General features: G+C 40.7%; 1 protein-coding gene across 3 annotated transcripts in view; it reads left to right on the forward strand.

Moving 5' to 3' along the window:
* Positions 1-12223, forward strand: part of TRPC6 (transient receptor potential cation channel subfamily C member 6) — a 64162-nt gene extending 51939 nt beyond the window's left edge. The window contains exons 8-14 of one of the 3 annotated variants that reach the window (XM_029047731.2): positions 538-733; positions 906-1109; positions 3317-3391; positions 9004-9183; positions 9296-9379; positions 11000-11075; positions 11879-12223. In XM_029047731.2, coding sequence (XP_028903564.1) covers positions 538-733; positions 906-1109; positions 3317-3391; positions 9004-9183; positions 9296-9379; positions 11000-11075; positions 11879-12030 — 967 coding nt within the window. In that variant the 3' untranslated portion in view covers positions 12031-12223. The remainder of the gene's footprint in view (positions 1-537; positions 734-905; positions 1110-3316; positions 3392-9003; positions 9184-9295; positions 9380-10999; positions 11076-11878) is intronic. The other 2 variants (XM_029047732.2, XM_029047733.2) reach the window with 2 other exon arrangements.
* The last annotated feature ends 3528 nt before the right edge of the window (positions 12224-15751 follow it).

Here is a 15751-nt window from a genome sequence, read left to right on the forward strand (position 1 = left end):
GCATTGGCCTGGGAGTCAGAGGATCTGGGTTCTAATCCTGTCTCTGCGACTTGTCTGATGTGTGACCTTGGACAGATCACTTAACTTCTCTGTGCCTTAGTTTCTTCATCTGTAAAATGGAAATTAAATCCTTCTCCCTCTAACTTAGACCGTGAACCCCACGTGGAACAGAGACTGTCCAGCCAGATTATTTGGTATCTATTCCAGTGCTTAGTACAGTACTTGGCACATAACACCTAACACACTGTAATCATCATCATCATTTGTTAAGCACACATACTCTGTGCTAAGCAGTGTACTAAGAGCTGAAGTAAATACAAGGTAATCAGGTTGGTTAGTCCCTCTGCATCTAAGTAGGAGGAAGAACAGTTGTTTACTCCCCATGTTCTAGTTGAGCAAACTTAGGCACAGAGATTTAAAGTGACTTGTCCAAGGTCACACAGCAGGCAAATAGCAGTGTCAGCATTAGAATGCTCTGTTACATTTTGAGGAAATTTGGTCACTGTATATTTGCCTCAGGTCTATTTTTCCTTTCAGAGTGGAAGAAAGCTTTAAGACATTGTTCTGGGCTATATTTGGACTTTCCGAAGTGAAATCAGTGGTCATCAACTACAACCACAAATTCATCGAGAATATTGGTTACGTCCTGTATGGAGTCTATAATGTTACCATGGTCATTGTTTTGCTGAACATGCTAATTGCAATGATCAACAGCTCATTCCAGGAGATTGAGGTAAACTTTAGATGTCTTTTCCTATATCCTTTTAAGGAGATCAAAATAGAGTGTCTCTAAACTTTACTAGGCATTAAAATGATTTTGGTTTCCCATGCATAAATCACTGCCAGAAGTATCTCAGTAGTTTTGTTTGCAAGTCTCCCTGTAAACAATCAAATCTCTTTTCCAGGATGATGCTGATGTGGAATGGAAGTTTGCAAGGGCTAAACTCTGGTTTTCCTACTTTGAAGAAGGGAGGACCCTCCCTGTACCCTTCAACCTGGTGCCAAGTCCGAAATCTCTGTTTTATCTCTTACTCAGAATTAAAAAATGGATTTCCGAACTGTTTCGGGGCTGTAAGAAAGGTTTTCGGGAAGATGCAGAGATGAATAAGGTACCTGGATTTGCTCACATATGATTCCAGTTTAAAACACCAAATCTTTAGGGCTCTGATGCCCATCAGACACTAGTTGCATTTTTTTAACACTCACAGTGAATAACGACTTGTCAGAGGACTCAGATTTACCCTATTCAACACAGACGTAAGCATGGACGTGTCTTCAGAGTTAGACGTGCTAAAGAGGCATCCACTCCTTCTCTGCCCCCACACCTTCTGTTCCAGAAGATGCATTCGGGAGGGAAAGAAATGACCAAGTCTCCTTGGGCTGGATGTCAAATAACTGTATACGATAACACCGAACGATCATTGGTATTTATTAAGTGCTTACTTGGTGTGGGGCACTGTACTAATTGCTTGGAAGAGTATAGTTAAGTAGACTTTCTTCCCTCAGGGAGTGTATAATTGAGCAGCTACTTGTGATTCTATCAAAATATGGAGTAATTTGAAACCAAATTAGACACTGGGTCCCAATTAGGGGTCCCACCCATGATCTGCCTCCAGTGAAAACTCAATCCCTGCTCTGGGGCAGTACCATTTTTTTTTAAATGGTATCTGTTAAGCCTTTACTATGTGCCAGCCCCTGTACTAAGCACTGAGATAGATACAAGATAATCTATATTGTATTCAGTCCCTGTCCCACATAGGGTTCACAGGTTCACAGTTTCAATCTCCATTTTACAGATGAAGTAACCCAGAGAAGTAAAGTGACTTGCCCAAGGTCACACAGCAGACAAGTAGCAGAGTCAGGAGTAGAACTGGGGTCCACCGATTCCCAGCCCCTTGATCTATACACTAGACCATGCTGCCTCTCATGTACCCGAAGCTAGATTTCAGCTACTGAATGGAATTCCTCCCCCTCCTACCTCTATTAACTAGCAGCTGTATGCCACTTTTTTCTAATCATAATCTCATATAAATTATTCTGATGCTGAGCATATCTGTATCTCTTCTACCAGTTAGCTAGTTAATATGGCAGTGGTGTGAGGAAACCTTGAAACTCAGTATGTTTTAAAAGTCTTCTCTACTCAATCTGTCAGAAATATTTATTTAATGTTTACTGTGGTCCGAGCACTGTATTAAGTGCTTGGGAGACTACAATTTACTTAGTAGACATGATCCCTGCCTTCTAGATTACAGTCTCTACCTGTTTAAGACAGTTTGTCTCCTCAGGTTTGGAAGACTTTTGAGCTTCTCATGTACATGTCGTAATAATAATAATAATTATGGTAGTTTGATAAGGGTTTACTGTGTGTCAGGCACTGGACTAAGCTTTGGGGTGGATACAACCAAATAGGATTGGACACAGGCCCTGTCTCACTTGGGGCTCCCAGTGTCAATCCCCATTTTGCAGGTGAGGTACCTGAAGCCCAGAGAAGTGTTGTGACTTGCCCAAGGTCACGGAGCAGACAAGAAGTGGCAGAGCCGGGATTAGAAACCATGACCTTCTGACTCCCAAGCTCGTACCCTATCCACTGAGGACAGACATCAAAACAAGAAAAAAAATTAAGGATGAGTAATCAGAAAGTATAGGCTACTTTTATTTATGCAAACTTGGGAAAATGAAAAATAAAGCCTGCAGAATGCACATACACCGACACACAGTCATACAAACACACACACGCTGCTTGTGTCTGCACAGACTGAACGGCTTGACAATATTTCAGAAATGTTGTCTATTTCTCAGTGACATTAAAAGGATATGATTTGTGGTCGTGAAAGGAGATTTGTTGCTATTCAGCCCAATAGGGCTACTAAACATTAACATGGGCTCAGGGAGACAGAACAGGATTGCCATGGGTTTGCCTCCTTGTGCAAACCTTTTGATTGGCTCACCAGCGACTGCTGCTCCATAAATACTGGTTTTCTCTCTGTGAATCAAACAGTCATGGTAATGAATGGCATTTAAGGAGGTGGGACTAGGGAAACATTTCTGACCAGCTCAGCCTCTCCCAACATGAGCTGGACATTTGGAGTTACACTCACCCCTTAAATAACTGAGGCAAAAACCTTCTTTTTTTAAAAAAACTGAAAAAAACTCTCCAGAAACAGGTACATCCCAAGCAGACACAGCCAATAAGGTACTTAGAAAAATGGGCAGACTGAAAAAGGTGTCAGAGGCTAGAGATGAAGCCCAGAGATCTCTCATCACCCTGAAACCTATAAGTTGCTTTACTTATTTTTAAATCTGTCTTTTAAAAAAGAGAAATGAAGAGAAGAAAATTGGAAAATTAGGAAGTAATGAAGAACTTGCAAATTTATCACTTGACAAAAAACAGGTAAGGGAATACTTGAAAGTAGCCTCTGATATTTCTGTTCACTGATTCACGAAATCCTAATGATGTGTCTGATCAGGTATTAGGGGGTGTGGGTAATGTTTTTATGGAAATGTTTGAAGTTTTTTGTCAAAAGAGATGAGAAAAGGGGGAAGTTCCATCTAGCCTGGGATTTAAACATAGTTTGAACTTCTCAAAGAAGGGAAGAGTAGTGAACGAGGTGTTTAGTCTGCCGTGATTTTAGCAATTCTGGACACTCAGGAATAGAGAGCATTTATAAATATTTGGAGTTGGTTGCAGTTATGAAAAAATTGGCGGTGTGTTTCATAGTGTATAACTGTGGTAGGCAAGTTTGGTGGAAATGCAAAGGGACTCGGCTTTCCTGACAAAAACTGGAGATGTCCACTAGGGAAAGGATTATTCTAGCTCTCTTGTGACAAATAGGCAGAATGCAATCAGTCATAGAATGTTAAAGTTGGACAAATGGCCTACTTGACAAAGAAGAGCCTTGTAGACCTCATTTTTAAATGGAGGAGATTAAAAAAACAGACAAGAAAAAAATTGTTTAACTTCCACTATTTAGGTGGTCTGGAGCAGTTCATTTAAAAGGTTAATTTATAAGCATTTGCAGAAAAACAGGGATTTTGGGTTGAAACCTGGGTGAAAAAGAATCCTTTTTTTGTCAAAATAATTGACCCCTGTAGGGAAACACTCATGCGTTACCTGTAAACTATCAGGAGGATAAAAAATGCTAGTAGAATTTGACACTGTAGGCTTAGCAGATTGCTCAAGAGTATATTTTCAGCTACGTATTCTTATTCCTAAGAAGAAAAAATGCTAGTACATTGATACCAAATTTGACAGTGTTGCTAATACCAGCAAGAACAGAGAAATAGTTAAGTATTTTTTTAAGTGGGCTAAGCTTTAGGGTAGATACAAAACAATCCATTTGACTAAAGTAGTAATATAGAAATAAGTAGAACTTGAAAATAAAGGAGTGAGATGGCTATAAGTTAATTGATGCATCTGGAGAAATGTAATTTGAAATAAACGAGTCAGTGACTGGAAGAAGTCTGGGAAACAGAAATGCCGGATGTGATTTAAATTCCAATCTGTGTTGCAAAGTAGCTGCAAAACCCCCCACAGAGTATTTGTGACAACAAATGAGAAATTATCAACCATGACAGAACATGGGTGAGAACACATCTGGAATACCTGATATTGAGCAACTAGAGTAGACACTTTTTTTGATAATCAGTGCATAACCATCAAGTCAATCACCTTTGAATTGTAAGGTCTCTTTATGGATTTGCCCGACCCTAAGATATTCTTCTTCTATTGACCAGTCAACCCCAGGAGAAATCAATCAATCATAGTTATCTCTTGAGTATTTAATCTATACCAAGCACTATACTAAGAGCTTGGGAAAGTACAGTAGAATAAGTTGACTTAACCCTGCCTTTAAGAAGCTTACAATTTTGCAGGGAGACAGATGTCAAAATGAATTAATAATAATAATAATGTTGGTATTTGTTAAGCACTTACTATGTGCAGAGCACTGTTCTAAGCCCTGGGGTAGATACAGGGTCATCAGGTTGTCCCACGTGAGGCTCACAGTTAATCCCCATTTCCCAGATGAGTTAACTGAGGCACAGAGAAGTGAAGTGACTTGCCCACAGTCACACAGCTGACAGGTGGCAGAGCCGGTATTCAAATCCATGACCTCTGACTCCCAAGCCCGGACTCTTTCCACTGAGCCATGCTGCTTCTCACCGCCAGTAGAAGCAGCATGGTCTAGTGGACCTGGGTTCTAATCCCGGCTTCGCCACTGTTCTCTGTGTGACCTTGGACAATTCACTTAACGTCTCTGTGTTTCGGTTATCTAAAATGGAGATGAAGACTGTGAGCACCATGTGGGACATGGACTGTGTCCAATCTGATTACCTTGTATCTCCCCCAGTGCTTAGAACAGTACCTGGCACATAGTAAAGCCCTTAGCAAATACTACTTCAAGTGCTTAGCACAGTGCTCTGCACACAGTAAGCTCTCAATAAATACAATTGAATAAATACTAAGAAAAAATAAAAAAGGATATGTGAGTGATGCCTGAATACCTTCAGAATGTGTAGTTGAGAAATGTTTCCTCCGATTTCCCTAAAGTGAACAGTTAGTATTTTGCTCCATTTATACCCACTGATCTCTCCTAATTAATTTTAGTGGTCTTTTCCTTCCTAGGCTACTGATTTGTCCTCAGGGATAGACTTTTTAATGAGCACAGGAAATAGGTGATTTCTGACTGAAAGACCTCAGGCTTTAATATAGTTTTATAAAACAAAGGCCAAAACCTTTATTTTCACAGCAGCTATTTAATTTTAAGGATCAGGGATGAGTGCCAAGAGAATAAGGAGGACAGAGTTCTTTTCATCACTGTCATTATAAATGATAATGTACAATTTACTAGATGGAACATCTCTTAGTTTTCCACACTACCTCAAAATTGGTGACATTAAACAATAAAAGCTCAAAATAATTATCTAAAGGAGTAAAGGAACTTGCATGCACAGAAACAGACTTTTGACTTCAAAAGAGAGTGAGATTTACAGATAGAAGAAAATCTTACCCTCTCTAAATTATTATTATTATGATATTTGTCAAGCACTTACTATGTGCCTAGCATTGTTTTACATGCCGGGGTAGGTACGGGTTAATCAGGACAGACACAGTCCCTGTCCCACATGGGATTCAGTCTAAGTAGAAAGGAGAATAGGCATTGAATCCCCATTTTTCAGATGAGGAGACTGAGGCATAGAAGTTAAGTGACTTATCCAAGGCTATATAAACCAGGCACTGGCAGAGGCGGGATTAGAACCCAGCTTCTCTGACTTCTAGCCCTGTGCTTTTTCCACTAGACCATGCTGTTCCTCAAAATGCACAAATATCTGTCCTTTGACTCACTGTGGCCTCGGGAAATGTCTACCAACTCTGTTACAGTGTACTGTCCTGAGTGCTTAGTTCAGTGTTCTGTACACGGTAGGGTTCAACAAATACCATTGATTGATTGATTTGGGTTCCAAGATGAGGCTACAGATGATGAGATTTTATTAGTATGTGCAGGTATGGTTGACAGGACTAATACAAGACTAAAATGCCTTTTAAATCACATGCATGTAAAATTTGCCCCTTGCTTCATTCAATATTTCTCCCTCTAGGAGTCATAATCTTCCCACATTTCTTCTCTAAGACAGTTACCCTGTTTCTGATTTCTGTATGCCTGGCTGGTGTTGCTCATCAAACTCACAAGCTCATTAGAAGGCATTTTATTTTACTTTGCTCCTCCGGGAGCATTGATTTTAGGGCATACAGTTCATACATTATCCTCAAGGTCTGACAGATTATCTCATCCAAAACAACTTAAGTCAGGAAGTTTAAAAGAAATCCTTTCCGACTAAAGAAATCAAAATCAGCCAAGTGAAAAAGCCAGTCACTGAAAAATCAATGGAGGATATGTCTTTTTAGATTATTTGGTTTTAGTTGCTTTGATTCAAGATCATTTTCCTGCCAGGGATACTCAGACCATGAACAAATAACTACTCCATCAGGTCTTTTACACTTTCTTTGACTGCCCTTGGTATTTTTTTACAAGTGGTATATAATTTCCTAATGCCAAAATGCTGTCCATATTGTAAGGTCAGTTGACTCAAACTTTTAAAAAAGCAAATACGTAAGACCTGATGCTTGCAGTGCACTTTTCCGATGTTTTGTTCATCATGGAGTCTGCCCTGGAAAAGTTATATCCTGGAAGTTTCTGCCATCAAGTGGCCAGAATGCTGATTTGCAACAGTAAAGAATTTGCCCCTCCTTCTTTTGTATTCTTTTCTTTTGAAAGTTCTTGAAGGAAAAAAAAAATCAACTCTTTCCAGACTGCACCTGGCCTCATGAAGGCAGCATTTTGTGAGTCTGAGGATCCCAGTGTAGGAATGCACTGCTCATCCCCAAATCCCAAATGGGAGAGGACTTAGAAAAGATGCATCAGATACAGCAACCTATCCCTATGCTGTTTCACTCAGAGATACAAGTAGGTAGGCTAGGACTTTGGGATGCAAATACAAAAAAACCCAAAACAAAACCTGATCAAATACAATAACAGGCATCACAAATAGCCATTATGAAAGCACACACATGATGTTCTTTACCGAAGCAAGGAGGAACAGGGACGTGACCTCTCGTGGGTTCAAATCCTGGCATTCCCACCTTTCTGCTGTGTGACCTTGGGCAAATCACTTAACTTCTCTGTGCCTCAGTTACCTCATCTCTAAGGTGAGGATCAAGACTGTGAGCCCCATGAGGGACAAGGACCGTGTGTATCCTGATTACCTTGTATCTAACCTAGTGCTAGGAACAGTGCTTGGCATAAAGGAAGTGCTTAAATACCACAATTATTATTATTAATTTATTTATATTAATGCCTGCCTCCCCTCTCTAGACTGTAAGTTTGTTGTGGGCAGGGAATGCGTCAGTTCTATTGTCTTATAGCATTCTCCCAAGCACGTAGTACAAAGCTCTGCACACAGTAAGCACTCAATAAGTATGATTGATTTTATATATTTATATATATATATGTATATATATATGTATGTGTATATATATATACATATATATATATATATATATATGTACACACAAGTACATACCTTATCTCCAGTGATGTATTCCAACTTGAAGGTCAACTATAAGACTATATTAAAATACATGACTATAAATAAAGCAACATCTTGCTTCCCTAAGAATATTCTAAGAATATTCCACATTATCTTCCAAGCACTACCTGTGGCCACTTTACAGCCCTCTTTAACAGTGAAAAGGCAAGCTTACTCTGGCAAGTTCTTGAACTATAAATTGGGGCCCCTGTAGAGCAGGATCTAATGATGATAACTATAGAATTTGTTAAGCACTTACTATGTGCCAAGCACTGTTCTAAATGCTGGGGTAGATAAAGGGTAATCAGTTTGTCCCAGATGGGGCTCACACTTTTAATCCCCATTTTACAGATGAAGTAACTGAGGCACAGAGAAGTGACTTGCCTAAAGTCACACAGTAGACAAATGGCGGAGTGGGGATTAGAACCCACATCCTCTGACTCCCAAGCCTGTGCTCTTTCCACTAAGCCACACTGCTTCTCTTAATTTTAACATAATGGATTTCCTGAGGGCTTGGGTAAAGGGTACCAAAGTGAGTGGATGAGACAAAGTTGCTGAACCGTTAAACATCTGGAATTGCTACTTACTCCTGGTTTTTATTCCATTTCACTCTATGTAACCAAAATGCAGTAACGAGCAAGTACAGTCCATACAAGACTTGGATCATACACTTAATTCAGGCGACTAATACCTTCTACCACCTCAAAAATTGAGCTTGACCTTGAGTTTTCAGAGACTTGTTTTCTGGGCAATCTCTCACCGGGTTCTTGAGATTCTCTGTCACCCTAGTACCAGGATGCACAAAATAGAGGCCAGCGATGGCACCTTCTAGATGTTCATAGGTGCCAGATCATGCCACCCGCTTCTGTCTGCTCCCCCACAGCCGCTCTCTGGCCTCAAATCCAACTGTGTGCTTAGACTGTAGGGGCAAAGGAGGTCTCGGGAAGGAAGGCAGTGAGTGGGAGACTGAAAACCCTGAAGAGCCACTTAGACTCCTCAGGGAGTTCCTGTTTGGCCACGACCAACCTTCCTCTCGTTTTCTGGAAGAAGATTGGACCATTTGAGTTGATCCATCTGGCTTGTTTAGGGCTATCGATTGTGAGTTCATTTTATTTCAGGGATGCAGGGGAATCTCATATAATTCACTTACTGTTATTTACAAGATGCTTTAGGAAATGCATTTCCAGTCATTTTTTATATTTGATTGTAGCTCGGTCACAGAAAGCAGTCAAGTATAAGAAGCTCAGAAGATCTTCATCTGAATAGTTTGAACAACCCCCCAGGACAATACCAGGTAAAAATGAATGTGCTACTGAAAAATGAATGAAATTGGCCACTCCTAACGTTCAGAGCAAATTCATTCACTTTGAGAGAATCCGGGAAGGGGCGGTGCAAATCTGAAGTGCCATAGATTGTCCAGTACTCTAGACGTAAGAATGCAACTCCTGGACACTTCATGTGATTACCGTTATCATTACTAGGAAGCAGCATGGCCTAGTGGAAAGAGGCTTAGGAGTCAGAGGTCCTGGGTTCTAATTCTGGGTCCTCCACGTGTCTGCTGTGTGACCTTGGGCAGGTCACTTAACTTCTCTGTGCCTCAATTCCCCCATTTGTAAAATGGGCATTCAATACCTGTTCTCCCTCCTATTTAGAATCCAGTGTGGGACCTGATGATCTTACATCTACCCCAGCACTTAGCACAGAGCTTGGCACATACTAACTAATAGCACAATTATTATTACTATCACCATTAGCAGTCCTTGTATTTAGGGCCTTCATTTGCACGGGCCAGTGTAGCATGGTGATGGAGTCTCTCAGTGAGAAGGACAGAAGGGCCTCAGGCTTGAGGCTTTACGGCAAGGGCCCATGTCCAGGAATTCATTCCATTTCCAGCAGTTGAAGAGCCCTTCTCGCACTCTCATACCTGCCAAGTAGAGTCACAACCGGCTCACTACGTGTGTAGGCAAGCCGAGATGTGGCACATTGCAAAATGCACGCCCAGGGAGTCTACACACAGGACAAATGCATTAGATTATATTTTACATTGGATTAATTACTTATAGATTTTTCTACTCTTTGTAATTCACTTTTGAGCCTTTTTGTGTTGTGCGCATGCATACGGTAGTTTCAAATGCACGGTAAGAGTAGAGTTTGAGAATATTCTCTTCCAATCTGGGGGTTGGGTACTAACAAACAAAAAGCAGTGTGGTTTAGTGGCAAGAGCATGAGCTTGGGAGTCAGAGGTCATGGATTCTAATCCCGGCTCCGCCACTTGTCAGCTGTATGACTTTGGGCAAGTCACTTCACTTTTCCGAGTCTGTTACCTCATCTGTAAGATGGGGATTAAGACTGGGAGCCCCACGTGGGGCACCCTGATTACCTTGTATCTACCCCATGAGAAGCAGCATGGCTCAGTGGAAAGAGCATGGGCTTTGGAGTCAGGGCTCATGAGTTCGAATCCCAGCTCTGCCACTTGTTGGCTGTGTGACTGTGGGCAAGTCACTTAACTTCTCTGTGCCTCAGTTCCCTCATCTGTAAAATGGGGATTAAGACTGTGAGCCCCACGTGGGACAACCTGATTCCCCTATGTCTACCCCAGCGCTTAGAACAGTGCTTGGCACATAGTAAGCGCTTAACAAATACCAACATTATTATTATTATTATTACCCCAGTGCTTAGAACAGTGGTTGGCACGTAGTAGGCGCTTAACAAATACCATCATCATTATTAAGGGAGAATGGGTTTAAGCTCATTGTGGGCAGGGAATGTGTCTTTTCATTGTTATAGTGTACTCTCCCAAGTGCTTAGCACAGTGCTCTGCCTGCAGTAAGGGCTCAATAAATATGATTGAATGAATGAATAAATTGTAAAGCAGAGATTAGCAAGTAATGTTTTTTTTTCTTTCATTTTCCAGAAAATAATGAAGCGACTCATTAAAAGATACGTGCTGAAAGCTCAGGTGGACAAGGAGAGCGATGAAGTCAATGAAGGTGAGTTTAGCATAGAGTGGACTTGAAGTAGAGCCATTTGGTCAGAGTGGACCATGGGATGGAAGGCGTCGGTCTACCCGTATTTCATTGCGTGAGCAGCAGCAGGGAGAGGAGAGTAATACTGAGAGTGTTGATGCTTGGAAATTGATCCAAAGTGGACATGATATAGGGAGCAATTAATTGCTTTGTAAAGCCACCACTGAATCTGTCAATCAGCCCAACTTTCGAGAGAGTCGGCTCAGTTGTCGTGGTATCGACACCTGAGCTAGCAGATCTCCTGGAACAAGTTTGCAGGCAGTGAGAACGTCAGAAGCAGTGTGGTCTAGTGGAGAGAGCACGGGCCTGGTAGTCAGAGGACTTGGCTTCTAATCGAGACTCCACCACTTGTCTGCTGTGTGATCATGGGCAAGTGTCTTCGCTTGTCTGTGCCTCACTTCCCTCGTCTGAAAAATGGGGATTAAGACTGTGAGCCCCATCTGAGTGGGGGACTATGTGCCACTGGATTAATTAACAGTGCTGCGCACATAGTAAGCATTTAACAAATGGCCATGAACAAAACACTGAGGCAATCTAACACCAAAGTTTAGGGGAAAAGGACAAGACAGATGAGAAGCAGCTAGCCTATTAGAGCACAGGACAGGGAATGAGACTATAATTGTGACTCCTCTTTGCTGTGTGACCTTTGGGCAAGATGCTTAGCTTCTCTTTCAAATGCACAGATGCACATGCTCAAGTGTGCCTGATTGGATCAACTGTTCTTATTTTAAAATTTGATTTAACACTTTTTTGATGTTTTTCCTAAGGTGAACTGAAGGAAATCAAACAAGATATCTCAAGTCTGCGCTATGAACTTCTTGAGGAAAAATCCCAGAATACAGAAGATTTAGCAGAACTTATTAGGAAACTTGGGGAGAAATTGTCGATTGATTCAAATCAAGAAGAAAGCAAGAGATAGCAAGAACTCCTTTTGTATGAAGTTCAAATTCCAATGCCTTTGAAGCCATATTCTTTCCTCTTTTTTAATTTAGCCCTTATTTTGAACCATGTATAGAGATGAACTCATTCCAGTTATTTTTAATGAGAGTTAACCTTTATTTTTCTTTCGTTGGGAAGAGATCATGAAAAAATAAAATTAGAACTTGAACCAACCAGTAATGTCATAGTGAATCCTAGTATACAGGTGGGAGAAGGAGGAGCCTGGTGGATTGTGGGTGTTTTTATATTTTGTTTCATTTTCAGGAATTGTTGTGTAAACCTGGAGTATAGTGCCTCCAACATGTCTAGGAATCCCAGGGATGCGATATGGTCCTACCTGGCCCTGGGGAGTCCAGTTGATCAATTGATGGTATTTTTCGAGTTCTCACTGTACTTAGCACTAGAGAGAGTACGATACATTAAAGTTGGTGGACACCATCCCTACCTTCAAGGAGCTTACAATGTACGGGAGAGAAAATCAGGTCCCCAGACCAAAGTTTGTCCAGTGATAGAGTTAACAGTGAAAGCTCTTTCTTCATAAGATATATTTTTTTTCCATTAAACACAGTAGTGAGCACAATGAGCCCTTTCGAACACCCCTGAATTATCAGGAAGCTTCTTCATCTCTTCAATCATACAGTAATAAGAAGAAGAATTATGGTATTTAAGTGCTTATTTGTGCTAGGCTACTTTACTAAGTGCTGGGGTGGATACAAGCAAATTGGGTTGGACACAGTCCCTGACCCATGTAGGACTCAGGATCTCAATCCCTTTTTTACAGATGAAGTAACTGAGGCCCAGAGAAATGAAGTGACTTGCCCAACGTCACACAGCAGTCAACTGGAGGAGTCAGAATTAGAACCCATGACCTTCTGACTTCTAGGCCGGTGCTCTGTCCACTACACCATGCTGCTTTTCTGTCAGTGTTGGAGGTTGCACTGCACCTGGGAAGACATTCATTCATTCAATCAACCGTATTTATTGAGTACTTACTGCCTGCAGATTATTGTACTAAGCACTTGGAAGACCACCACATTAGTGCAGAGAGCACCTATAGATTTGGGTTATCTAAAAAATGACCCTGATTTATTGCTCCTTTATACAATGAGTCTTAGAGTATTCTTAAATTTTCTCCTCAGCTTTGAAAACCCTGGGCTTTAAGAGTTAAAACTATTATTCTTTGCAGTTAGCTCTGTACCCTTTGAGCACTTGATCTTCACCCCCTCCCAGCCCCACAGCACTAAGCACATATCTGTAATTTATTTATTGATAAATAATTTATCCATATTAATGCCTGTCTCTCCCTCTAGACCACGAACTTCTAGAGGGCAGGGAATGTCTCAACTCGGTTGCATTATACTTTCCCAAGTGCTTAGTACAGTGCTTTGCACACAGTAAGCGTTCAATAAATACCACTGACTGATTGATACATTGATTATTTCCTCTTAGGCCTCGAAACCTAATCCGGGTATTTTGGTTCAAAGTGGGTTCCGGAGTTCTTTTCAAGCCAAGTGGGCCCCAAACCTAATGAAAAAGAGGAGAAAAATTACTCTGAAAACCTGGGTAAGGTCCCAGCAACAGAATCAATTTCTAGCACTTTTAGAAGTTCAGAAGTGGGAATTATCCCATGATTTTTTTCTTCTTCAAATTGGAATGGATAAAAAGAACCAAAAGCCCACTTTGAGAGTGACTTAATGGAATTTAAGGGCTCATTCAATCATTCCCAATTGTGCTGGGACTCAGGGCACCATTCCAGAACATCCTGAATGTTCCGGGACAATTTTCCATGAAGGAGAAGGTGGAGGGAGCTAAATTTGGCGGGGATTAGACTCCAGTTTGCCTTTTGCACAATGGGTATGTCCTGCCTGATACCTGCTTGGGTATGACTCACCAAATACACAGACCTTAAAAGGAGACCTGGTCCAGGTCTGATACAGAAGTCCATACAGATCACATGCATGATATTCCGTGGGATAAAGTGAACAGAAACACATCTCCCTATTTTCTAGGAGCTGCTTGCGTAGGGAAGAGATTAGGGGAGGGAGATGGGTCGTGTGTGTGGAACCTCTTCTCCCATCCTCTTCAGAAGTACCCATTGCTTTGGCCTTTGTTAGCACAGCACATTATTCACTGTTGGTGGCAGAACATATTGGGTAATTACATCCTCAACCACATGCTCTAACATCTTTCTTCTGGATCAAAATTGAAATGGGCGCCTCAAGAATTGAAGATGGCAATGGTAAAAATGAAAACAAAAGCAGTCAAAGTGTAAACGGGAGAATTTGTGTGATGCGTGGGCACATTTCTTTTGCATTACTAGAATTTACCTTTGTAGAGACAATAATTTACAATTTTCCTTTCATTTACTATGTTTCTTTAATGGGATTAGCATCAGTAATTGCTTTAAGGATTTCTCTCTCATCAGGTTAGCTAATTATTTCAGTGTGTGAGGAGTACCTTAAATGACGTTAAGAGTGAACTTGCATTACTTTAGCCTATAAAATGAGGCGTAGTTTTTGGCTTTCCCAGATTGTAATAAAACAGAACTAAACTACTGGAACGTAACTTTATCAGCAAATCTCAGAGAGAATATAGCCAGCTCTTTGAATCAGGGAATTTGGGGTTTATAAACCTTAAAAGTCCCTCTCAGACATCGGAAAAGACAGGCTGGAAAAGTTTGCTAAGACACACATAGTCACTGGACATAGATTTGAAGATAATTGTTGGAAAGGAATAAGGCTAAACCTGTGAAAGCAGCATAGGGTTTCGCTATAAAGTCATCTGGGAGAAAACTTGATTAAAAGTTACTGAGGTTCATTTGATCATTACAAGATGAATGTTTACCTTCTTTAAAATCTGATATTAGAGAAGAAATGAAGACACCCTAATGGTATATGGGTGTTTAAAAATTAATCTATTTGATTCAATTAGATATATTACGGGATTATTCAGAGTTTTCAGGTCTTCTTATATTAAGCATTTGACTGATGAATCTATTGAACACTGAATGATTTACAAATTGGCAAACACTGATTTTGCCTGCGACTGTCGCCGTTCTCAAGTCTCCTGTTCAGTTGCATCAGACGTGCCTCAACAAGCCCCCCAAAACTGTTGCAGTTCTTGGTCGGTGAATTCATTTCCCTTTCTAAATCAGCGCCTATCACAGACTGGCAGTGTTGTAGTAGTTTTGAGTTTTAATTGGAACATCTTATGGCCAAATAAGGAGAGAAACTTAAAATGTAGTTTGGCATTTTCCTGGAAAAGTTTAATGAACATTACAAAGCTTTTTAAGCCCCCACTTTGACAACTCAGGCTTTGACGTTCCACTATATATACATATGGTGTCTGTTGGACAGCTTCAATTTTTATTCATGTTTTATATGTCATTACCAAACAGAAGGGGTCTATTTCCTAATTTAATGTGACAATATTTGAACACAGTTGTAAAAATAAACAGCATACCAAACTCAGAGAAATTAGATAATGTGATTCTTAATGGGTTTCTGTGCTTTTGACTATATTATTTTAATCCATATCTTTGTCATATCAGTGGCAACTTTGATTTGTTTGATTTATTTTATTTTATTTTTACAGTGTTTGTTACTATGCTCCAGACCAGTTTCCACGGGACCTTCCAGGTGATCGGATATCCACTTTAGGAGAAGAAAGCTGCTCTCTGCTACCTTTCTCTGGTTGTGGCC

The sequence above is a fragment of the Ornithorhynchus anatinus genome, chromosome 20 (genome assembly GCF_004115215.2).
Source record: "Ornithorhynchus anatinus isolate Pmale09 chromosome 20, mOrnAna1.pri.v4, whole genome shotgun sequence".
Lineage (NCBI taxonomy): Eukaryota > Metazoa > Chordata > Mammalia > Monotremata > Ornithorhynchidae > Ornithorhynchus > Ornithorhynchus anatinus.